Source organism: Fundulus heteroclitus, chromosome 16 (assembly GCF_011125445.2).
Source record: "Fundulus heteroclitus isolate FHET01 chromosome 16, MU-UCD_Fhet_4.1, whole genome shotgun sequence".
Classification (NCBI taxonomy): Eukaryota; Metazoa; Chordata; class Actinopteri; order Cyprinodontiformes; family Fundulidae; genus Fundulus; species Fundulus heteroclitus.
The window spans coordinates 14,849,427-14,873,247 of record NC_046376.1 but is presented as its reverse complement, the minus strand read 5'-3'; the positions used below and the strand labels follow the sequence as shown (position 1 = coordinate 14,873,247).

At 38.9% G+C, this 23,821-nt stretch overlaps 2 protein-coding genes across 4 annotated transcripts in view; one reads left to right on the top strand and one right to left on the bottom strand.

Annotated features, from left to right (window-relative positions):
* Positions 1-14,471, bottom strand: part of LOC118556099 (zinc finger CCCH domain-containing protein 7A-like) — a 30,541-nt gene extending 16,070 nt beyond the window's left edge. For 2 of the 3 annotated variants that reach the window (XM_036147861.1, XM_036147863.1), the window contains exons 1-4: positions 14,326-14,471; positions 12,864-12,966; positions 644-683; positions 265-471 (exon numbers count right to left, since the gene is read on the bottom strand). In XM_036147861.1, the coding sequence (XP_036003754.1) occupies positions 265-471; positions 644-683; positions 12,864-12,931 (315 nt within the window). In that variant the 5' untranslated portion in view covers positions 12,932-12,966; positions 14,326-14,471. Of the gene's footprint in view, positions 1-264; positions 472-643; positions 684-12,863; positions 12,967-13,701; positions 13,727-14,325 lie in introns of those variants that run through there. The other variant, XM_036147862.1, reaches the window with a different exon arrangement.
* Positions 14,472-18,857: 4,386 nt separating this feature from the next.
* Positions 18,858-22,408, top strand: zgc:92162 (PLA2c domain-containing protein). The gene is made up of 4 exons (XM_012858009.3): positions 18,858-19,035; positions 19,707-19,875; positions 20,446-20,552; positions 21,835-22,408. The coding sequence occupies exons 1-4, from the start codon at positions 18,999-19,001 to the stop codon at positions 21,981-21,983; spliced, it is 462 nt and encodes a 153-aa protein (XP_012713463.2). The 5' UTR covers positions 18,858-18,998; the 3' UTR covers positions 21,984-22,408.
* The last annotated feature ends 1,413 nt before the right edge of the window (positions 22,409-23,821 follow it).

The window sequence follows — 23,821 nt, the reverse complement described above, 5'->3', positions numbered from 1 at the left end:
AGTATGAAACTTCCACGGACATCTACATGTTTTCTTGAAATAAGACGCTTGTTTGTTTTCCACGGTATGACCTCAACCGCAGGTTAGCGCTGCACTCCCTCGGTGAACTTCAACCGAATATCATTAACTCTATTATAAAGCAGGAAAATCTGTTTTTTTTTTTGTTCTTCTGCTGCAAACATATCTTTCCCCAAAAAGCAAAGGAACTGAAAGTCCTGAGCTCCATCACAAGAGACGAACAACAGCGAGCCGAAACCAACTTACTGGAACAATATTGAGGTACGCAGCGGCTCGATTTGCATACAGCTTTTCCAGTAAACTTGTTTGAACAGAGATTTTTTCTTCCGAGTCGGCGTACTCTGCTATATTCAATGCTTCTGTGTACATCTCAATGGATTTCGTCCATTCCCCTTCTTGAAACACATCATTCCCTTCGCCAAACAGGTTCCACACAAGTTCCTTTATAAACACCTGGAAATTAAAAAGAACAAAATGCCTGGGAATTAACGTTATTGCATGTTTAGGACAGAACCTTTCATTGTACTCAATCTGAAACATTTCCCTTTAATTTAAATTAACCAACACGCACTTGTGGGAAACGAAAGACGCTGCCTGCACTCACATTCAAATTCCCACAGCTTACCTCATACTGATCTTGGCTTCCAGGAAACGGAAGGGTTGATCTAGAAGCAGAAAACAGAGCGAGTTTCAGACCTTCAATCACAACTTGCAATTAAAAATGCATGTCTTAAAAGCTTAGAAGCTCATAAACCCACCTATATAAAAAGAATGCAATAAAGTCTGTAAATCAAATTTAGTTCATTTTTCCAATTGGCAAAAGATGTCCTATCTCAATAAACCCAGTGGACTGCATAGAGTCACTTAACAGCTTGTTAAAGTTAACAGCTTGATTGCATCAAGCTGTTAACTTTGCTGCAATACCTGATGTGGCGACAGTGGGAGGGAAAACTCAATCTTAACAGGAAAAAAAAACATGATCCAGTAACAACAGCAGGGGTCTAGACTAACTTCTTGCTGTGGTTGCTTTGGTGTGCCTAACTTTATTTTCTTTTCTGAAGTGAACCAGCGCTAAGGTTAGGTGCAACTAAATGGAATTTACCACCGCAGTTTTACAGATTCATTGTTTTTTTCTTTAAGTTACTGTTCACGTAGATCAGGCATGCCCAAAGTGCGGCCCGGGGGCCATTTGTGGCCCCTGTACTGATTTTGGGTGTCCCACCAACTGAATTTCAAGAAAGATTTGGTCCAGGTGGCTGATGCAGATCGAAGATTTTAGTTTTTAATTAGGGCAGAATTATTACAGGAGAGGTAAAAATCCTACAATTGAAAATGTTACGTACAACACATAGTACGTGTGTAGGACTAATAAACACACTTTTGACATTCACTGTAATTTTACAGTAACATCTATCCAATGATATTTAATTACTGAAATGCAGACTTTGGTGCATTAAAATCTGCTTTGAATTCAATTATGAAAACGGGCTAATTACAGCAAGTGTTTTCAAAGAACAGCTGACCCAAATACTGTTCTTATATTGCCAGACCAAAAAAAGAGTTCAGTTTATTATTGTTAAAGAGTCAAATTTAAATATTTAGAATAATCTGCAAACTGGAAGACCATCTTTTAATGACAAAACGAGCAAAACCCTTTTTTAAAATTTCACATCGAAAAATCTGACTAATTATTTAAAATGATCATATTTCGTTAAGCAGGTAAAAAATTAGAATTTTTCTGGTTAAAAAAAAAATTAAAAAAAGGGTAAATTTTTTGGCCTTCGAGTTCCTTTGACTTGACAATTTCGGCCCATGTACCGAAAAGTTTGGACACCCCTGATGTAGACAATATTGACAACATAAAATTATTTATTTGAATCATAATCTTACAAGAACTTAGTGAAAACGTGTTAGGGCTTAAAGTGCTTTATGAGCATATATAGAGAACGTTAAGTCTGAAGCACTTATTGTTTTTATTAACAGGATTATTCTTCATTCATCCCCATGGGGAAAACTGAATTCTCACAGCAGCAAGCCAGAGTCATAAAGGTGCTGATCTAAGAAGAAAATGTTAAAACGTATGAATAAAAACTTCTAAATAGAGGCAGAAAAATTAAATAGGACTATTATGTTTGTAATTCCAGTTAAATAATTTGCTGAAACAGCAAGCAAACACATACAGTTTACAATCAAATAAGATTCATATGATTGTATTAAATCCTTCTAACGAGGCACAGAAACCTTCCTAGAGGATAAATTATGACAAAAATATTGCAATCTCATACTAAATATTAATCTAAAAAGTCTTGATAAAACATGGGGGAAAAATGTAAAGTGTAACTTACTCCTAAATCAAAAAATTACCTTTTGTGATCTTTGTAAACTTTGTGATCTACCGATTTCCATGTTAGCGATTTATTAGCTTAGCATTAAGTTAGTTTATTTTGTATTTATTTACCTTGATCTCGTGACCCAGGCCATGCCCAGCCCCACTTTTTCCATGTTTCACTTTATGCACTTTTTTCCCCCAAATATTAGATGTGGGCAGAGTAAGGCTCTGCTAAGAGGGGTGAGTTACAGTTTAAAGTGTACAAAAATATGTCCATAAAACAAGAGTTTTAACTAATGCTCTTCCCTGATCTCTGCTAAAACGCATCTCAGCTTGAGGTTTTGAGCCAAATTAGGTACCCCAGACAGAATTAGTTTCCCCTGCGTTAAAGCGCAGACTGGAAAAAGAGCAGCTCTAGTTGACTCTTCCTCAATTCCAAGCAACTACATGACTTGAAAGTACTGATGTTTTACTTTTGTGAAAAATGTGTATTTGCACTGGTGCAACCTCAGATTTGTTTTTTTTTAGAACCATTTGACAAATTGGGTCGCACTCTAGAGCCCTGAACAGTGAAAACAAACACACTGGAAAGTGTGCAGGTTGTGTTCGTCACAGGCTGCGGTGTGTACACAAGCTGACGACTGGATGCAAATGAGCAAACAGAAACCAGGAATTAGATATGACTACAATACCCCTAAATATCTCCTTTCCATAAACGTTCACAATGTACTCCTAAGCATAAACAAAGTGAAGTACTTGTATGACTGTTTAATCAAACAAACGATATCGAATACCAAGAAAATACAAGGTTTCAATATAATTAGGATATTGCCTCACATAATAATAAAAAATTATAAAAAATACAGCAAACTGTGTGAGAGCCTCCTCAAGCCGGTTGACTTAAAAATGTAAAACCTTAACAAAAGAGTTTGTGATGCATAGTCATCACTTAGTCTGCATCATTACCTGCCAGTTACATCACGCTGTGGGTAAAACATCACATGATTTATTGCACAAACTACACGATGGCCTTATTAAACAATACAATTCTGCTTTTTTATCCAAGTATTTGGTTCTGCTGCCATCAGGCAGGCGTTTCTCTTTGAAAACAGTAAATACAAGAAAGCTGGAAAGCAGATCAGGATATTTAAATTACAAGAACCAATAAAACTACCTCAATACACAGAGAACAAATATATTGCAATGTTTCTCTTTGGCAACAAAACTAGAGTGGTTGACACATCCACACTGCTAAAGTGTTAAATGTTCTGAATTACGTGATATAATGGGCTACACCTGGTTAAAGAGCACACCCCTTGCATCTTTGATCAAATTGGACTACATGGCTGTCATCCCAGAAGAAAGGCTCTCTTATAGAGGAGAAATTAATTTGTAAATAGTAAGTACTTAGGTTCCCAAATCACTGCATTCTCAAAAGTACAGGGAGACAAATAAATTTGCTTCAGAGCTTTGCTGGTTTGGTAATAGCAGTTCACATGTGCATAGAAAGAACACAAAGAGTGCAGCTGCAATGCCATGCAATGCCAATTTTTTTTTTTAAAACCCCAAGAAATTATGTACATTTTTTTACCCGCTCTACAAAATACATTTTAAAAGGTAAAAAAGGGCTTTGCTCATTTGTCATATTAAAATATGGTTGTCCAGCTTGCAAACTATTTTGAATAATTTAACTTGACTCTTATTGGTTTAGCCATAAAAGAACAATTTTTGGCTCAGTTGTTCTTTGAAAACACTTGCTGTAATTAGCCAATTTTAATAATTAAATTCAAAATAGATTTAAGGCACCAAAGTTTGCATTTGAGTAATTAAATGTCACTGAATAGATGTTACTATGAAATTAAAGAGAATGTCAAAAGTGTGTTTATTGAAAGATGAATACTGAACTTAACATTTTCAATTGTAGGCTTTTTACTTTTCTGTCATAATTTCGCCCTAATTAAAAACTAAAAACTTCCATCTGCATCAGCCACCTGGACCAAATCTTTCTTGAAATGCTGTTGGGGGCCACCCAGAATGAGTCCAGGGGCCACAAATGGCCCCCGGGCCACACTTTGGACATGCCTGGATCACTGGAACCATGTCCAGTGTTCTGATGAGACCAAGATGAACTTATTTGGTCCAGATGGTGTCAAGTGTTTGTGGTGGCATACAGGTGAGAGGTACAGAGACAAGCGTCTGTTGCCTAGAGTCAAGCATGGTGGTGTGAGTGTCATGATGGTGCTGCCGTCTGTGGGAAGCTGCAGTTCCCCTCCCTCTTGGAAGCTGCGGCCCAGTTTATATTTTACACAAACTACATCGTAATAAAATGCAATTCTTTAAGTCAGTGGTCCCCAATCCTGCAACTTTTATTTGTTACTCTGCTTCAACACACCTGAGTCAAATAATGAGGTTATTAGGAGGACTCTGGAGAACTTGACAGCACACTGGGGAAGTAAATCAGGTGTGTTGGATCAGGGACACATGTAAAACCTGCAGGGACACCGGCCCTCAAGGACATGGGCCACTGCTTTAAGTGCTGATCCATGAAAAGATAAAATAAAACAATCTCACCTTTGTTTTAAGAAAATTGCTCAGAGAAATAGGAGGAAATGTAACGTTATACTGCGTGGCACAGCTGCAGAACAAGGTTTGGACAAAAGCTTTAATCTACCCAAAGTATGAAAGCCAAGCCCAGACATTCAAAAATACAGGAACTAAAGTAAAGCACAGTCCATGAGATGCTGTCTCACAGCTGAACAATAGCAAAACCAACATATCGTTATGACCTCACAATCTAATCTATCTTTTCTTTCATCCAATGCCAACTTTCACTTAGCGGATGAACGATGCATTATCTTAACGCCACACTGCAGTTTACACAATAGAATCAATTTTAGATTTCACAGATAAACAGTTTACATTAACAGTACACTGTAAATAATATCCGTAGAATTAACAGTGAATTCCTGTAAAATCATGACATAAAAAAACTGTAGATGCAAAAACAATGAAGCGTTGTGTATTTTACAATGATAAACTGTAAAACTCCTAACCAAATACAACTGTTCATTTTACAGTAAGAATATGTTGAATAGATCAGAATTTTTTGTATAATTTGCAAATTAATGTAATTTAAGCACAAATAAACTGTAATGCCAAAAAAAAAGTCATACAGTTAAAATTACATCATTGCCCTGTTAAAAAAAAGTCAGTAGCCTAGGCTCTTTGGCACATTTCATAAAACGAGTTTTTGCCTCAGCAACCGCCCGAGCCGCATGTCGCTTGGACTGCCGATACCCATCAGCTGCCTCTGGAATCCCACAGGCAGGGAGCACTGAGTCCATTAATGGTACTCATCATAAGGGGTCTTTGGGCTGCGCTTTGTCTGATCCCTAACCTAATTTCGTTTACCATTTCGTAAAACTCTAAACCAAATAAAACTGTTAATGTGTTTAAAAGACAATAGCTTTTTTTAGAATAAATTAGGAAAGGGGAGCTTTATGTAGGTCTAGTTAACACGGGATGCCTATCCATGATGATATTTGAATGGAAAACGCAGCGGAATCAAACCATGGTGATCCACACTCCAAACCAGTTGGTGGCGGTAATGCACCGTTTCGTTTTGTGCCAACCGCCAGAAAAATTCATAAAGAAGAAGAAGAAGAAGAATCAAACCATGGCCATCTGGTGCTGCTGCTCTACATATATTGGAATTTTTCATGGAACCAACTATTGGTAAGTAAACAATTTTATTTTCTGTTTATTCCTGCTATGTAGAATAGTTTATTTTACAAAAACTTTGTTCTTTGCAGGAGAATATAAAATTATTTTGGTTCAAATGTTAGCTCCGCCCATTCACAGGCTCTAGTTGCGCTTCAGCGTCAACGTCCCACACACAGTGGTTACTAGCTAGGTTGGTACACGTGCGTGTTCGGCTCTCTGGCAGTGGCATTTAACAGACACCAAGTTTGAGTAAGTAATGTCTCTGGTTCGAGCATCAGGTTAAGTCAAAAGACAATTTTGTGAAACAAAACGGCGCGTTTTTATTGATTTCACTGGCTGATAGGCGGACAACTGACAACTTCACATTGATACTGGCTGCTAGCAGCTAATAGCTATTTTGCCTGTTTCTAGCTCCCCACGCCATGATTCATTGTCATTTTTGCGGGAGAACATTGCACACGTTAAAGGGTTATGTGTTGCATTGTAGGGTTCATAGAAACGAACCACGCTGCGTGTTCAAGTGTGAGAGTACTGACTGCAGACGGACATTTTGTACATATGCATCATTTAAGTGTCACTTCTATCGAAAGCACAATGTCCCAGCGCCGTTTGCTAATGCTAACACAGCCATTATATCAAGTTTTATTTGCGCCATGTCACTGTGTTCAGACCGATTTCAGACTGTGCAGGAACTTCTTGTACACTTAAAAAAACATTTAGTGGAGGGAAGATCTGTAAAGTGTCATGTGGCAGGTTGTCAAAGCACATTTACTTTAAAAGTAAATTTGTACAATTGTTTTGTTCTATTTATTTAGTCATTTGGCTCAGGCTTTTATCCAAAGCAACGTGCATACAAATACCTACAGGGCCATTCTCCCCTAGAGCAACATGGGGTTAAGTGCCTTGCTAGGGGCTAGCTTCAACCCCTGACTTCTGTGGCTACTGGCATGATAACCAAGTTCTTTTACCCCATCGCCACCACCATCTTAGTCAAGATACCAGCTCTGTAGCATTGCTAACTGAAATAAGATGAATCAAATAACATGTATGAAATAATGTTGACACGTTGTCAAACTAATTGCCTGAGTATTTTTTTTAGCAAAAACGATTTAATTTCATGGGCAAAATGACATGTTCTGCTCAAAGGACAACTTCGGTCCATTTCAACAAGAGCTCTATTGCTGAAGCTACTCGAGACTTGCCAGTACTGATGACGCAAAACATTTTGGTCCAACTTGTATAGGTTTATTTGAACAGAGAATTAGCTCTGATAGCTAACCCATGGGGGCAGAACTTTACACTGTTTTATCATATCATTTGTTTAAATTTTGTATATGGCTGCTTACACAAACACACTGTTTTTAACTACTTTTTAAGCATTTCTAGTCATACACATTACAGTGTTGTGTTGTACTGTGTCAGCTGGTGTTGTATAGCTTTGGCGTTGACATTTGGAGTGTTAAATTCACAATTTAAAGTTATGCCCCCATGGATTAGCTGTCAGTGCTAATTCTCTGTTCAAGGAAACCTATAGGATTTATACCAAAATTTCTCACATCTTCAGTCCTGGCAAGTCTCAAGTAGCATGAGCAATAGAGCTCTTGTTGAAATTGACCGAAGTTGTCCTTTAACTTAGGAATCTATACATTATACCAAAGGTGTCTGTCATCAAGAGGAAAAAAAAAAGACATTGATATGTCAATAGACAGAGTGTAGTGTCTAATGTCTATAGGCCTTAAGGTTCACTCTCCCATAATTCAAAGGAACCAACTTTCTTTTAAAAGTCTGACCATGCTGAGCATAAATCAGAATGTTAACACTGAACATTTTGGGTTGCACTACATGTTTCAGGTAGTCAATGTATTTCCATACATTGAAAATGCAATGGAAACACATTACAGAAACATGACTCTCCATGAGCTAGGGGAAGGTGCAATGCAATTTGCAATGTTTGGAAATACACTGACTACCTGAAACATGTAGTGCAAAATTTTCAATGTAAACATTTTAATTCATGTTAAGCATGATGGGACCTTTAAAAAAATCTATATATTTTTTTTAAAGTTGGATTATGTGGGGGGTTCACGGTTGGCCCCTTAGCTCCCCGCCTACCAGTTAAACTTTAATTAATGGAAAACTGTAACCCGTATTCTCACCTTTTTTGTCTTTCCTTTGTACTGATTTGACTAGTTGAGATGGTTGTATCATTTATAGTAGTATGTGTTTCTTCTCTCTTCTGTTAACCTAGATGTTTCTTCTCTATTAATCCGGAGAAGGGGACAAAAGTGGAACAAACAAAAACAAAACGGCTCTATGTGAATCCAAGAGTCCTTACTTTGATTCAGGACCTCTCAGACCATGAATGGTGAGCTATTTAAAAAGGTATGTGTGCTAGTGCTAATGCTACTGCTGTCCTTGATTATTGACTGACTTTACTAATGAAACTAATGGAGAATATGTGTTTCTGTCTCTTCTCTATTCCATTAGTTGTTCCTTCAGGTGACCATGAACACCCATGTTTATCTAGATGTTCTTCTAGAAGCAATGCAGTTGCATCTTAATCAAGCCTTTACCATGATTCACAAGCTCTCCATGAACAGCGAGCTATTTAAAAAGGTATGTGTGCCAATGCTACTGTTGTCCTTGATTATTGACTGACTTTACTAATGAAACTAATGGAGAATATGTGTTTCTGTCTCTTCTCTATTCCATTAGTTGTTCCTTCAAGTGGCCGTGAACACCCATGTTTCTCTAGATGTTCTTCTAGAAGCAATGCAGTTGCATGTTAATCAAGCCTTTACCATGATTCACAAGCTCTCCATGAATGGCGAGCTATTTAAAAAGGTATGTGTGCTAATGCTACTGTTATCTTTGATTATTGACTGACTTTACTAATGAAACTAATGGAGAATATGTGTTTCTGTCTCTTCTCTATTCCATTAGTTGTTCCTTCAAGTGGCCGTGAACACCCATGTTTCTCTAGATGTTCTTCTAGAAGCAATGCAGTTGCATGTTAATCAAGCCTTTACCATGATTCACAAGCTCTCCATGAATGGCGAGCTATTTAAAAAGGTATGTGTGCTAGTGCTAATGCTACTGTTGTCCTTGATTATTGACTGACTTTACTAATGAAACTAATGGAGAATATGTTTCTGTCTTTTCTCTATTCCATTAGTTGTTCCTTCAAGTGGCCGCGATAGTGAACACCCATATGTTTCTCTAGATGTTCTTCTGGAAGCAATGCAGTTGCATCTTAATCTAAGCTTCTGTAACTTGATTCATGACCTTTTCAACCATGAAGGGCGAGCTGTTTGAAAAGGTACAGTACAGGCCAAAAGTTTGGACACACCTTCTCAATCAATGTTTCCTTTATTACCATGTCTATTTCCATTGTAGATTCTTGTTGAAGGCATCAAAACTATGAATGAACACGTGGGAATTATTTTCAGTGCATCCAGAGAGTATTCACACCCCTCTCAATGTTTCAGCATTTGTTGCATTGCAGTCATCTCCTTCAGTCAAATAAGTTAATTTTTTTTCTCCCTGATCTAGGATCCGTGCCCCATAATGACAGCAAAATACAGAATTGTACAAGTTTTTGCAAATCGTTAAACTGAAATATCCACATGGGCATAAGTATTCACACCCTATGTTATAACACTCAATAACACTCTTGCTGTCATTATGGATCACTGAGTCTAGATCAAGGAGAAAAAAATGAACTTATTTGACTGAAGGAGATGCAATGCAACAAATGCTGAAACATTGAGAGGGGTGTGAATACTTTCAGGATGCACTGTACATAATTCCCACGTGTTCAATGTACGTGTGCTAATGCTACTGCTGTCCTTGATTATTGACTGACTTTACTAATGAAACTAATGGAGAATATGTGTTTCTGTCTCTTCTCTATTCCATTAGTTGTTCCTTCAGGTGACCATGAACACCCATGTTTATCTAGATGTTCTTCTAGAAGCAATGCAGTTGCATCTTAATCAAGCCTTTACCATGATTCACAAGCTCTCCATGAATGGCGAGCTATTTAAAAAGGTATGTGTGCTAGTGCTACTGTTATCTTTGATTATTGCTGACTTTGCTAATGAAACTAATGGAGATTATTGTGTTTGTTTCTCTTCTCTATTCCCCTAGGTGTTCCTTCAAAGTGATGGAGCCGATGAACACCTATATCACCTTTTTTCGTGGCTCGCTATTAACAAGGTTCACATTTATTCACTCACTCACTACCACACCTCACTCATAATTCCTCTCTCTCACAAACACAAGTGCAACCACACACACACACACACACACACTTTAATGATCTCTTTCTCATAATTTTTTCAACAATAAATTTGCATTATTGTGAATTGTATAATGTCTGACGAGTGGTTTGTTACAGCCTGACTTTTCATTTAGAAGTAATTTGAAGCAATGTAGATAGACTGTGTGTGTGTATATATATATATATATATATATATATATATATATATATATATATATATATATATATATATATATATATATATATATAATTTTTTTTTTTTTTTTTTTTTTTTTTTTTTTTTTTGTTAAAAATACAGTACAAATGTAAACATCTTTAAAATAAGAAATCTGTTGTTTTTACGGAAAAAAACTGGCAGCTGTGGTTGCCAGAATAATCCCGTTAAAAATACAGTACAAATGTAAACGTCTTTAAAAAAGAAATCTGTTGTTTTTACGGAAAAAAACTGGCAGCTGTGGTTGCCAGAATAATCCCGTTAAAAATACAGTACAAATGTAAACGTCTTTAAAAAAGAAATCTGTTGTTTTTACGGAAAAAAACTGGCAGCTGTGGTTGCCAGAATAATCCCGTTAAAAATACAGTACAAATGTAAACAACATTACAAAACAACTTGTAAATTTCACATCCTAAAACTGCTTATTGTACATTGAATAATTGCAAAATATACATTTAGTCATCATTTATTGTACATTAAATCCCAGTAAAATGTACAAGTTGTTCCGTAATGTTGTTAACATTTTTGTAGTATTTTCTACGGGATTATTCTGGCAACCACAGCTGCCAGTTTTTTTCCGTAAAAACAACGGATTTTTTTTTACAGTGTAGATCCACACTTTCTAAGAGCTTAATTGGGCTCTTCTTAAGTATAAACCCTGAAACTGTGCTGATCTGTCACAGAAACTCCTGAAGTTTGCAAATGACACCACTGGCCATTGTCTGGCCCAGGACAGGAGGAGTCTACATTTGGAAAGGAGGTGGATCGGCTGGTCTACTGGTGCGGTCAGAGGCACCTGGAGCTTAACCTGCCCAACACTGCAGAGACGACAGTGAACTTGTAGAAAACTTCCCCCACACTCCCCATCCTAAATAATGCTGTATCTACTGTGGATCGCTTCCGGTTCCAAGGAACCATCCTTTCTCAGGAACTGAGGCTGTCTTCATATACAGACGCTGATCGGAAGAAGCCCAAGCAGAGAGCATTTCCCGTCACGACGCAAGAAGTACAATCTTCCGTGGAAGCTGCTGGTCATTTTCTACACCGCCATTATTCAATCTATACTTGGTTCATCAATCAATGTGTGGTTTGAAAAAGCAGCTCATGGCCAACAAACAGCAACAAACAATCAAAATGGGGTGATCTTCTCTCCACCCAGGACTTGTGCAGGTTTCGGTTTAAGTCTTTTGTAACAATACTCTCTTTATAGACCGATCTTAAAAAAAAAAAAAAAAAAAATGTGTGTGTGTGTGTAATATATATATATATATATATATATATATATATAGATGTGTGTCTGTAGATTGAACGCTAAGTGGAAATTATGTCAAATAACTTTTTTCTATGTACAAACCCGGCCAACGGAGACGATTATGATTCAGAATAAGATGGAGAGATACAAAGAAGTACATTTTTATATAAAAAAATAATAATATCTGTCATCTACTCTTCTGTAGATTTACCAATGGGCTGAGTAATTAAACTACACCAGAATGACAACACTAGAGGTCTTTAAATTTCCACATGTGTTTTCTGATATTTAAATGTGTTGAACGTGCTTTGGCTATGATACCACAGGATCATATTACCTATGTGCTGGTTTATAGCGCCTATCTGCATTATTAGTAGTGACGCAACTCACTTCTCTCTTTTAGAGTTAAGAGGAATCTTGAGATGGATATATAGACACAAATTATACTCCACAATGCCTAAAGCACAGTATTACTTTCTAACAGCATAAACAGCAGGCAGTTTACAGAAGCAGACCCCAAATCCAATTAAGCACTTTGATGTAGTAATACTTGGCAGACAATTTTCTTGTCTTTGAATCAGACTATTTTGACTTTCTTTTGAGGAAAAACAGGATATCAGAGTGTGTGCTTGTTTATTTATTTTTCTGTCTAGAAATTTGCATGTGTGCTATTTGTATTTAAAGGCTCTATCAAGTATATTAATGGAACCTAAGTGCAACCCCTATAAGCCACAGGTTTAATGTTAAAATCTTAAAAACTCAAAACACCGAACCGTCAACAGGCACTTAAACTCTGTGTTCTAAATGTAATGTCATGAAAAAAAATAAAAAGATGTAGGCATTGCAGCTGCACTTATTATGTTCTTTCTATGCACATGTGAACTGCTATTACCAAACCAGCAAAGCTCTGAAGCAAATTTATTTGTTTCCCTGTACTTTGGAGAATGCAGTGATTTGGGAACCTAAATACTTACTATTTACAAATTAATTTCTCCTCTAAAAGATCCCCTATGTAACAACCAATAATCTGTAAAAACACACTCACTGAATGAACTGAAGGCCTTTCTGAATCTCCTGCCAGCGACGACTTCTGTCCCGACACGCTCCAGACATAGTTGCGCATTTAATATCCTCTCCTCAGACAGCACCTGAAATTATACAATTCCATATGGTTTTGCAAACAAAAGAATTATACACACACTCACAAAAAAAAATAAACAAATTATGACATTTTCCACCCTATTTCCCCCCACCACACACAAGCGCATGTTCCTATAGCCCTGTTGCCATCTATCTAAAAGTCATCGTTTTAAAAGCTTTATCTCGAATCCCTTCTTCCAGACTCACTTCCGAGTTTAAATAATGACGACACGCGCGTAGTCCCGGAAATACGAGTTAAGTGGGCTATTTTTACATTATTATTTTTTTTAAAGCAGGAGCTCTTAAACAAGCTCGCAGAAGGTTTGGTGGTTAAGTCATATGGCATTACAAATAATTACATAATTACATATTTGAGGGTGTGGACCAGTTCGGTCACCGGCCTTCCGGAAACGTTCAAACTTTAGCATCGGAAAGCAACCGGCCTATTATCGGACAACGCATCGTCAGTTTTTACCCGCGTCGTTTTTGTCCTCCTCTCGGTCACATCGTCACGTCCTAATAAACAACATTTATGCTGGACAGGGGATGTCAAAAACGTTCTTGTGGAATAGACGGCGTATGATGAGGGTTTAACACGGGCATTACACTGCGAAGACTAAACAAAACAACCAATCTGCCACATGTATATAACAAAGGTGAATGGGCTATACGAGTGTTATTTAAATCGGTTTAATTTCTCGTTTTTTGTTGTTGTTGTTTTTTTGTAATATCTGGTTGCTTACCGCAGCTGGATATAGAACAGACCCGGGAGTTGATGATGTGTTATTTCTGCCCCCTCCTCCTCCCACTCCTCTTCCTCCTACTTTCGTATAACCGATTCAAATCTGTTTTATATTTTAGCCGATCAATGTTTCCGTGGCTAAATAATATAGTTTACACATGGAACTCAGGGAAGCTGTAGACAAACGAAGCGTCCCAAAGCTTTAGCACTGCCAGCTGTCCGATAATGGGCGCATATCTCTTAGCGCACGTGTGTTATGCGCGGCTAGGGACCGTCGTCTACACTTCTCGTTAGCTACCGTTACCGCCTGCTAGCAAATATCACCGATTATTACACAGCAACACACACACACGCGCGCGCACACACACATATAAAAATCAAACTTGGGAAAAAAGACGTGTTTTTCCCCCAAGAGACCCGAAACACACATGCTTTAACCAATACGAAAACGCAAACGGTTAAGTTTATAATAGGAAGTCTGAAGCAAACAAAGCATAGGTATTTCCAAGTTAAACTAGTTCCTCAACGCAAACAATAGCGAGCTGTGGATGTTTAGCCCATAGCTTGGACGGAGGATAAAACACAGACAGTCCTACATATATATATAATTTTTAAAGACACTTACATGAATGAGTCTTTATTCCAAACAACCTTTCGGTCAGAATATAACAAAAAGGAAAGGGAACCTTCGTATTAGCCAAAACAACTTAGCAGCAGCAGTCGCTGAAGGCCGCCCTTCTTATTCTTCTTCGGTTTTTAATGGCGAACCGCAACCGCCATTTTCAGGTGAAGATCGCCACCTACTGTACCGGAGGGTGTAACTTCAGGGTTAATACTCATGTTACATTCTCCAAAAATAAATCAATTAACAACTAAATAAATAATGAACTATAATATAATTTAAGCCTGTATCTTTAAGAAAATATTTAATGCTTTATATCCTTCCCTTCTTTTTTCTTTAACACCTAATATTCCTTCCAAGTTCCATCTCCGTCTCAACTCATACATCCCATCACTCAAAATACTCCTCTCATAATTATATGTGGTCCACTTCAAAATCATATGCTCTACATCCTCTCAAACACCACATACTTTACATTCATTATATGCACACTTAGTCATTAAATAAATAATTGATTTTAATCCTGTATGCCCCAACCTTAACCTTGAAAAGTTTACTTCCTCTCTTCTGCACTTTCCTTTAAAGATTTTTCACCTTAATTAATTTCTGTATTCTGTAGTAATGTCTTCCTTTAGTATTGGTGTCCTATTTCTCCTGCCATATGTCCCTCACTACTGTTCTTATTAGTGATTTGGCCTCATCCTTTCCAAACAGAACATTCATCCTTTAATTTTTTATTTTATTTTAATGCTCTTTTTGTAATCTCATCTGCTCTTTCATTTCCCTCTACACCAACATGTATAGGAACCCAGCAGAATTACACATCAATTCCAGCTCTTTGTATTCTTAAAAATAATCTAAATATTTCCATCAACAAATCACTTCTTTCTGCTCTTTTGAAATCAAACTGTTTAATGCAGCTGTAGAACAAATGACTGCCCTATCAGGTCTTACCTCTTCTATCCATTGTAACCCTAAAATTATAGCAGTTATTTCAGACACTTTACCATTAATTATTTTACATATACCTACATTAAACTCAGGTATAAACACACCTGAACCCACATGTTGTAAATAGGCAATAAACTTTAATTCAGTTTATTGGGCAACATTTCCCGCATTCTTCTCTTTAACAGGGTGGTAATTCTCAACTCACCAAAACCTTTTATTGTCCTTTCATTATTATATGCTGAAGTTATCTGCCCTGGCAGGAGGATGCAAATAAATGGAAATGCATTTACGTCACCAAGAAATATCTTGCTGAAAAATCTGAAGGACCTAAACTTTTTCCAGAAGCAAAATCTCTTCTGCAGACTCAATCAGACTTGTGGTAAACACTATGCAGGTTGACAGCGCACCACTGCTTTGTTTGTTTTAAGTAGGTAAACTTAAAAAAAATCCTTCAATATTAGCTGCATATACCTTATTAGCTGCAGATCTTTTTATCTGCCTAGAGAGTTTACTGTTGTTATCATCACAGCGGTTTACGTGCGTCCCAGCGCAAACACAAAAGAGGCTATGAGTGTCCTCTATCGGACTATCTCTGAGATGCAATCTGCACACACAGAGGGGGTTTTCATTATTGCCGGGGATTTTAACCAGGCAAATATGAAAACTGTTCTCCCTCATTTCTACCAACATGTGGATTTTGCAAGTCGGGGAGAGAACATTCTAGACCTGGTTTACACTAACATAAAAGGCGCATTCAGGGCAGCCCCCCCACCCCCACCCCCACCTGGGGCTCTTCCGACCACCTCTCTGTTATGCTAATTCCTGCATACAGGCCTCTACTGATCAGAGCTAAACCTACAGTGAGGCAGGTGAGGGTGTGGACTGAGGGAGCCATGGAGGCGCTCCAGGACTGTTTTGAATGCTCTGACTGGAACATGTTCAAAGTTGCTGCAACTTATGAGGACAAGATCAACATTGATGAAATCCAGGAGCTTTTCCATGACGCCAGCAACACCAGGAGCATGTGGAAAGGCATACGGGCAGTAACAGAATACAACACGCCCTCTCCCCGGGTGGGTGAAGTTGATGCTGACTTTCTTAACAGACTAAACAACTTCTTTGGGAGGTTTTAGGCACTAAACAGCACTCCAGCAGTGAAAGCTGCCCCCCATCAGGAAGAGGAGGTGCTCTGCCTTGACACAGCCGACGTGTGGAAGGCTCTAAGGAAAGTCAACCCGCGGAAGGCCCCAGGCCCCGACAACATACGTGGGCGGGTGCTCAAGGAGTGTGCAGGTCAGCTGGCTGGTGTTCTCACAGACATTTTTAACACCTCGCTGGACCAAGCCACAGTGTCAGCATGCTTCAAGTGTGCCTCCATCATTACGGTGCCAAAGAAACCTCAAGTCACTTGTTTCAACGACTACCGGCCTGTTGCACTGACTCCCTTCATGATGAAGTGCTTTCAAAGGCTGGTAAAGGAACACATCTCCTCACAGAGAGGAGGTGGAGCAGCTGGTGGGCTGGTGCTGAGACAACAGCCTGATCCTGAACGTGGAGAAGACCAAGGAGATCATCATCGACTTCAGGAAGAACCGGCCTCACCACGCTCCACTGCTCATCAACAGCTCAGCTGTGGAGGTGGTCAGCAGCACCAAGTTCCTGGGGGTGCACATCATGGACAACCTCACCTGGTCTCTGAACACCACGTCACTGGTGAAGAGGGCACAGAAGCGACTACTTCCTGCGGAGGATGAGGAGAGCCCACCTGCCCCCGCCCGTCCTCACGACCTTCTACAGAAGCACCATAGAGAGCATTTTGACCAGTTGTCTCTCTGTGTGGTGTGGAGGCTGCAATGCCTCCAACTGGAAGAATGTGAAGAGAGTGGTGAGGACAGCAGAAGAGATCATCGGGGCTCCTTTTCCCTCCATTAAGGACATTTCATCTGAGCGCTGCGTGGCCCGAGCCCGTAACATCATCAGAGACCCCTCACACCCCCACCATGGACTGTTTTCCCTGCTGCCCTCTGGGAAGAGGTTCCACAGCATCCGCTGCAGGTCCACCAGGTTCTGCAAAAGCTTCTTCCCTGTCGCCATCAGACTGTTGAACTGCTGAAGCTATAAACTGGACTCTGTACCACATTCGCATATTTGCACATTTGCACATTTGCACATTTGCATCATTGCATCCTTATCCAGCATTACAAATGCTGCGGAACTCTCAGTCTCTAAAATGTATTCTTGCACAAATCATTTCTGCACATACAAATGGTTTTTAAGATATACTCACCTGTACACTGTGATCACACACTGTCTCTTTCTCCTGCATTGTTTACATTTCAATTGTTGTACTGTCAAATCACTGCTGCACTTTATCCTGTAATCTACTGCAATTCACTGTAAATTTTCAAGCTGTATGCAAACGAAATTTCGTTCTGTACACACTCTGTGCATACAAAATGACAAATAAAGTTGTCTAAGTCTAAGTCAATACATCACTGCAAGGTAACACGGACAGACTTCCAGGTCCTCTGATATCAAACAGTTGTAACATGTATTCAAACAGATGACAACTGGCCAAAAATTAGGCTCTGGAAAAGAGCATATCTTCCTCTTCCTGCAATCACTATTAGATGTGCAACGTCAAGGCCATAATCTAAATCAGACTCTTCAAATGTGACTCAAACTGAAACTTTGCCTGTCATTTATTATGCAACAAAGCAAAAATAAATAAATAAAATAAATTAAAAATAAGCTAAAATTAGTTTTTCTCAGTTGTGATCTGATTTATAGCAGCTTGTTTTATGGTGGTGACCATGAATTCAGAAGAAAACCATCACGTGCGATGTGCACACTCACTAGCAGGGGGCGCTTACCTTACATTGTATACAAGCGTTTCAGGGGAGATAAAAAAAAGAGGGAAAAATAGAATAATAGGATGCAGTTTGGGCACACTTACCAAAAGAACTGCCTGAAGATATCCTGAAGGATAGGAGAAACAAGCACGCAACACTTCTCCAGCTACTTCTAGATTATCTTATTTTTAACCTCTTCGAATCGTTTTTGGGAATTGGAGTGTTGTTCAGTAAATGCAATGTTTCTTTTATTGAAGGAAGGAGCACTGTGAGCACTCTGTTCAGCAGTCAAGTCATTGCTGGATAACAACCTTGAGAGGAAAAAGAAGTGTTATTGGATGAGAACGACCATACTTATTCCGTGAGGAGGCATTTAATCTGATATATTGGCACCTCTTGCAAAGATCCAAATTTCGTGACAATTATTTCTGGTTTCGAACTTTAAAGGGTTAATGGTGTACTGACATTGCTTTAGCAGAACTAAACTGTTAATGATTTATTTATTAATTTGTTGGCTGTGTGATTTGTCTTTCCGGGTTGTATTCAATGAAGGTGAACCACAATTTGCTTTCTGTGTCTACAAGTTGTCAAAAAATAAAAAGCTAAAAGACAAGGTTTTTGATTTGAACGAATAAAGAAGATGCCCAGTAGTTTTGCTCTGAGATCCTAAAGCAGCGATACAAAAAGAGGCACCAGGCTGGTTCTTGCAGGGGGAGCCTAGTCTCGCAAACACTGGATTAAGCCCTGTCCAATGATGATGCTCATGAGATTACTCCAGCAGCCTCTAAAAAAAGCCCTCCCCTTCACCCTGCGCTCAGACGGTGGTAGACCAGGAACCCTTGCTGAGCAGAGTTCAGCTGCCTGTTGCACGCAATGATGACATTTTACCGAACACTTCTCCTACTATCTGGTAAGTTGCTTAATTTAAATGTTCCAGTTTGTCAGACAACAGCAGAAGAAGACTGGAAGCGTCTTTTAAGGAATGCAGAGGAAGTCAGTCATTTTCGCAGGAGGTTTTAGTGATGTGTGTGCTGGCAAGCAAAGTGATTTAATGAAAGAGACATGGAGCTGAAGAGTTTTGGGACTTTTAAGTCGCAATGTTAACTAGATTTTACAGCACCCTAAATATAATGTGATGCTTGGGCTGCGTCTAATGTTTTGTTTACGAGGCATAAGAGTGAAGTCAGTGCCATGTCTCCTAGTTGCTAACGAGAAGAGTCTCTGTGGATTTTAGGGAGTGATACGTCTGGTGATTAAAATGTTCGTAAACAAGCGAAGAATGACCGAAACCAGACAGCTTTACTTCTTTTGAGAGTCCAAACTGGGTTAAAGTTAACATCTGTATTACTTTAAACTACACTATTATATCTATATATATGATTATATTTCCATAACACTTCTAAGGAGAGACTTTTAGGTGAAACAAATGAGATTATGTATGTAAAGAAGCACTGCTGTTGACATTTTATTTTACTGGTTGTGTATAAAAAGCTACGTCTTTCAGACTAGACCACGAGGGTCGACGCGCAAAGAGATAGAGAAGCTCTTTCCTCCTTTTCTGTTGTTTGTTTCTCTTTGCAGTGGCTGCGGCTCCTGTGGCAGCACACGGTTCCCAGCGGACAAAAAGAGGGCTACTCGAGCTTGCAGGAGCCATCAAATGCAGCACCGGGAGATCTGCTTTGGCTTACATGATGTACGGATGCTACTGTGGGCTGGGGGGTCAGGGGTGGCCCCGAGACAAGGCAGACTGGTAAGACGGCTCCTCCCTCTCTTACCCTTTATTACAAAATAGGATGCCTCGGCACCTGACGACAGCGTTCACCGAAATTCAAGCAACCGGGCAGGTTTACGCACGCATTTTGTGCCGCAAAGCATATAATTCAGAGCGCATTGGTGTGCTTTCACCCTTCACCGCAGGGATGGCATGTACACATTATTTCCTCTTCTCGGCGCAGCTCAACTCTTCCCTTTTCCAAAATAGGTGTGAGCAGTTTTCATTTCCGACTCTGTCCACCGTACCGCGAACACTGCACAGTGGGTAGGAACGAGTGAATGGAGGCCACAGTCAGAACAATTGCCTGGTCCGACAGGGGCTTTAAAATAGGTCTAAGATTCCACACCCGAATCCTAATTACTATCTGTTTGTTTTCCCTCTTCACCGCCAGACGTCCCATCCATTAAGAAACATCTGACTGCCAACTAAGTTTAGTGGAAAAACCACAGTGGTGATTCAGCCCTGCTTTTAAAATAGCTGTGGTGTTTCTTTGCCACCCACCTATGCAGCCTTGACACTAATGCATTCAACATGTTGTGTCTGTAGGTGTTGCCACAAGCATGATTGCTGTTATGGAGATGCAGAGCAGCTTGGCTGCCACACCAAAACGTCCCAATATCACTGGACGTGTGAGGACAGGAAAGCTGAGTGTGGTACTGAATTTCTAATTTTTAAAGTAAACTCACCTTCAGATGGTTCGATGTTTCCTTTATCTGTTTTTATTGTTTTTTTTTTTCACTTGTTATTACGTTGCACACAAGTCATTGCACTATCTTATTGCAAATATTCCCAAAAGAAATTGCCCAAAAGGCACATATTTAATGCAAGTTAATCAGAATTTCTTGATGACTCTTGAACTGGAACTTTTTCCACATGCTATGTCAGAACCACAAACTTCAATCTGTGTTTTTTTAGAAATTTATTTGATGGACCAACACCAAGTGCCACATTATTGGGAAGTGGAAGGAACTGTTTGTTCTCAGCATCAGCTGAGTCAATACACTGTGAAACCGCGTTTCCGTACGATTTCCATCTGCAAGTCATTTGGGTCTTTTCTGTACCAGCTTTGCTCTCTGAATACCATTTTTGCCCATTGTTTTTTGAAAAATATCTTAAGCCTCGTTATATCGGATGGAGAGTGTCTACGAACATCAATTTTTCAGTCCTGCCACAGATTCTTGTTGGTAATTAGGGGTGGATTTTGACTGGTCCATGTATGCTTACGCAGGAATATACTTTGATGTACAGTAAGCAACTCTACTAGTATTGTACTAGTATGTTTTACTAGTTGTGGATTAAATTTCCATTGTCCTGTCAGCAAGGGAACCTCCATCTGTGTCTAAACTAATTATCTCTGTCTAAAATATTTTGCGTACTTTAGACAGGAATAGAGGTTTTCTGTTCCCCGCAGCATGATACCACCACCATCGTGTGTCTTAATAGTAAAAGTGTGTTCATGGTGATGATGTGCACCTTCATGTAGGCCAGAAAGTCACAATCTGGTCTCACCTGACTGGTTCACCCGTCATTTTAAGTGGATGTCCATGTATTGCTAAGTTTGCGTACTCTTTCAGTCTTGATGTGGAGTATTGAATTAACTTTTATTTGCTCAGGTGACCTTTATTGGCGATTGGATGCACCAGATTTTATGCAGGGGTATCAGATTGAACAGAAAGGCCACACACAAAAAGGCCATTTTGAAAACCCCGTATCATTTTATTTCCACTTCATAGTCACGCAATACTTTTTATCGCTCTATCACATACAATTCCGATAAAACACATCAAAGTTTGTGGTTTTAACATAAAAAATGTGAAGAAGACGAGTTCATGAACCGTTTGATTTTCAAGCAGTGTATATTTTGCCATAAAGTGTAAAGTTTTTATTTTCTCCATCGTGTCAACGGCCTAAATGTTTGTCCCTTTTTCATTTCAGAGGATTTAGAGGACAAATGCGAGAAGTTCTTATGCAAGTGTGACAGAGAGGCAGCCAAGTGTTTGAGAAAAGCGCCTTTCATCCAGAAGTATGCCGTATGGCCAGATTTCATGTGCGGCTACGAGCACCCGATGTGTAACATATACTGACACGATGGATACATCTCCATGTCCTGTGTGCCTTTTTGTTAATGTAAATGCATCAAAAAAACGATTAAACTCTTATATTTTCACCATCGCCAAGGTTTTTTAATGAAGCATAGCGGTATCTATCAATTAAATGCATGTAGAAGGAAGTTGGTTAAAAAAAAGAACAAAACTTTGTTCATTCTTTAAGAGATTGAAACGTTCATTAAAGGTTTTGTCTAAGATACAGACAGATTGAACTTTTTGCAATCCTCTATTTGGCCTTGAAGGTCCAGTGTTAAGCGTAAAAAGGTCAGGTCGCCACTCCTCACAAAGCTACTTTTATATGTTGAGGAGTCGACTCTGCAGCCCAGAGAACCACTCCTTGTCCTCTATCAGACTTTTGCACATTACATCTTTCACTACGTCCAAAAAAAGAAAAAAAAAAACAGCAGGAAGTTTACTAAGCTAACAGACTGGGCTACTTTAAGTCCACAGCAGTTATGTGTTGCTGTTGAAAGTAGTGTTCACTATTCAGTGGTCAGCTCCTTTTAAGGGGTTTAACAAAATCCCAGCGTAGCCACAGTTTTTTTGAGCAGTAGCTTGCCAGTGAGAGAGCAAATAGCTGTCAGGTGAGCTCATTTACAGTTAATGGCATGATGACGTTTCCAGGTTTTCCCCAGTTTACGCTCTTCTGTTTAGAAAGTAAATAATCTTTCTCCCTGCACAGCTCCCCACACAGCAGGGAGCGTTTCCAACGTCACTAAACCAGTATTAGCTGATCAGGTGTGTGTGAAATCTGCACATACACCACTAGATGGTGACATATCTACAGAACTCACTGCAGGGCACAAAATCAAAACATAAAAGAAAACTTATTTGTTTCTGAATAACTTTTGCTAATGCTATTTTTTTTTAATATAAGTCTACTCTTACTCTTAGAATATCGGTCTCCTCTGCTATGTAGCGAACAGAAACATGGCGTGTAATCCAAACCCTCCCAGATGTCACTAAGAGCTCTGCTTTTAATGACTCGGTGAGGAAAACACAGCCTCTTTGTTCAAATAGTGCTCAGCTCGAAGGTTTCAGCTGAAATGAGAGATGCAGTCAATGAAAAGCATCCAGTTCAGAAAATAAATTGAAAAAGTGGGGATTTGTAGGTCAAGGCCTACAAAACGCTCGCTCCATTGTGTCCAATGTTGGCTGCGCACAACATCTAGAGTTGTAAAGTGCAAAGACAAAGTGATTTAAAGTTCTGAGTTCTGATTTTTTTCTTTTTTGGAGTTAGTCTTTCTTTCATAAAAAATGGTGTGTCAGGTTTTTACTATTGCTTCTCTAACTAAAAGGCATCTTGGAGAAACCAGGTATTTGAGTTTTAAAGTTCTTTAAATTTTAAAGAATTTAATTCTTAACTTAGAATATAAAATCAGATTAAAGTAAATAAATTCCATTTTAATCCTGGTCATACTATGTAAACAATGTGAAATTGCCATTACTCATGCTTATATACATTTAATATTGATGACACTGTGGTTCATTAGCATGCACAAACTGTTCCTGCAGTGCTTTATTACAAACTTATCCTTGGATTGTTCCCATCTTATTTATCCTCCAACATGTCACTTAGACAGTCTAGCCAGTCACAGACTTCGCTCTCAGGGCTTTACTTTCTTCAGTGCTCTGTTCATACGATCAGAAGTTTGAAAGAAAGAAAAAACATTTTCTTACTCTGTCCCGTCTCTACTGCAGGATCTTAAACCATCAACATTGATTCCTGAATTTATTTTAAGAAGAATTGTGAAAACCTTCATCTAAACTTGCTCTTTTTTAGGTGATATTTTTTATAGCTTGTTTGATTGAAT

What these genes read in the sequence shown, in the direction of transcription:
- zgc:92162 (XM_012858009.3), top strand. Translation starts at nt 18,999, where the DNA reads ATGATGACATTTTACCGAACACTTCTCCTACTATCTG. An exon ending in CCCCGAGACAAGGCAGACTG is followed by an intron (nt 19,876 to 20,445) that starts GTAAGACGGCTC and finishes TTGTGTCTGTAG; the next exon opens with GTGTTGCCACAAGCATGATT. An exon ending in GGACAGGAAAGCTGAGTGTG is followed by an intron (nt 20,553 to 21,834) that starts GTACTGAATTTC and finishes TTTTCATTTCAG; the next exon opens with AGGATTTAGAGGACAAATGC.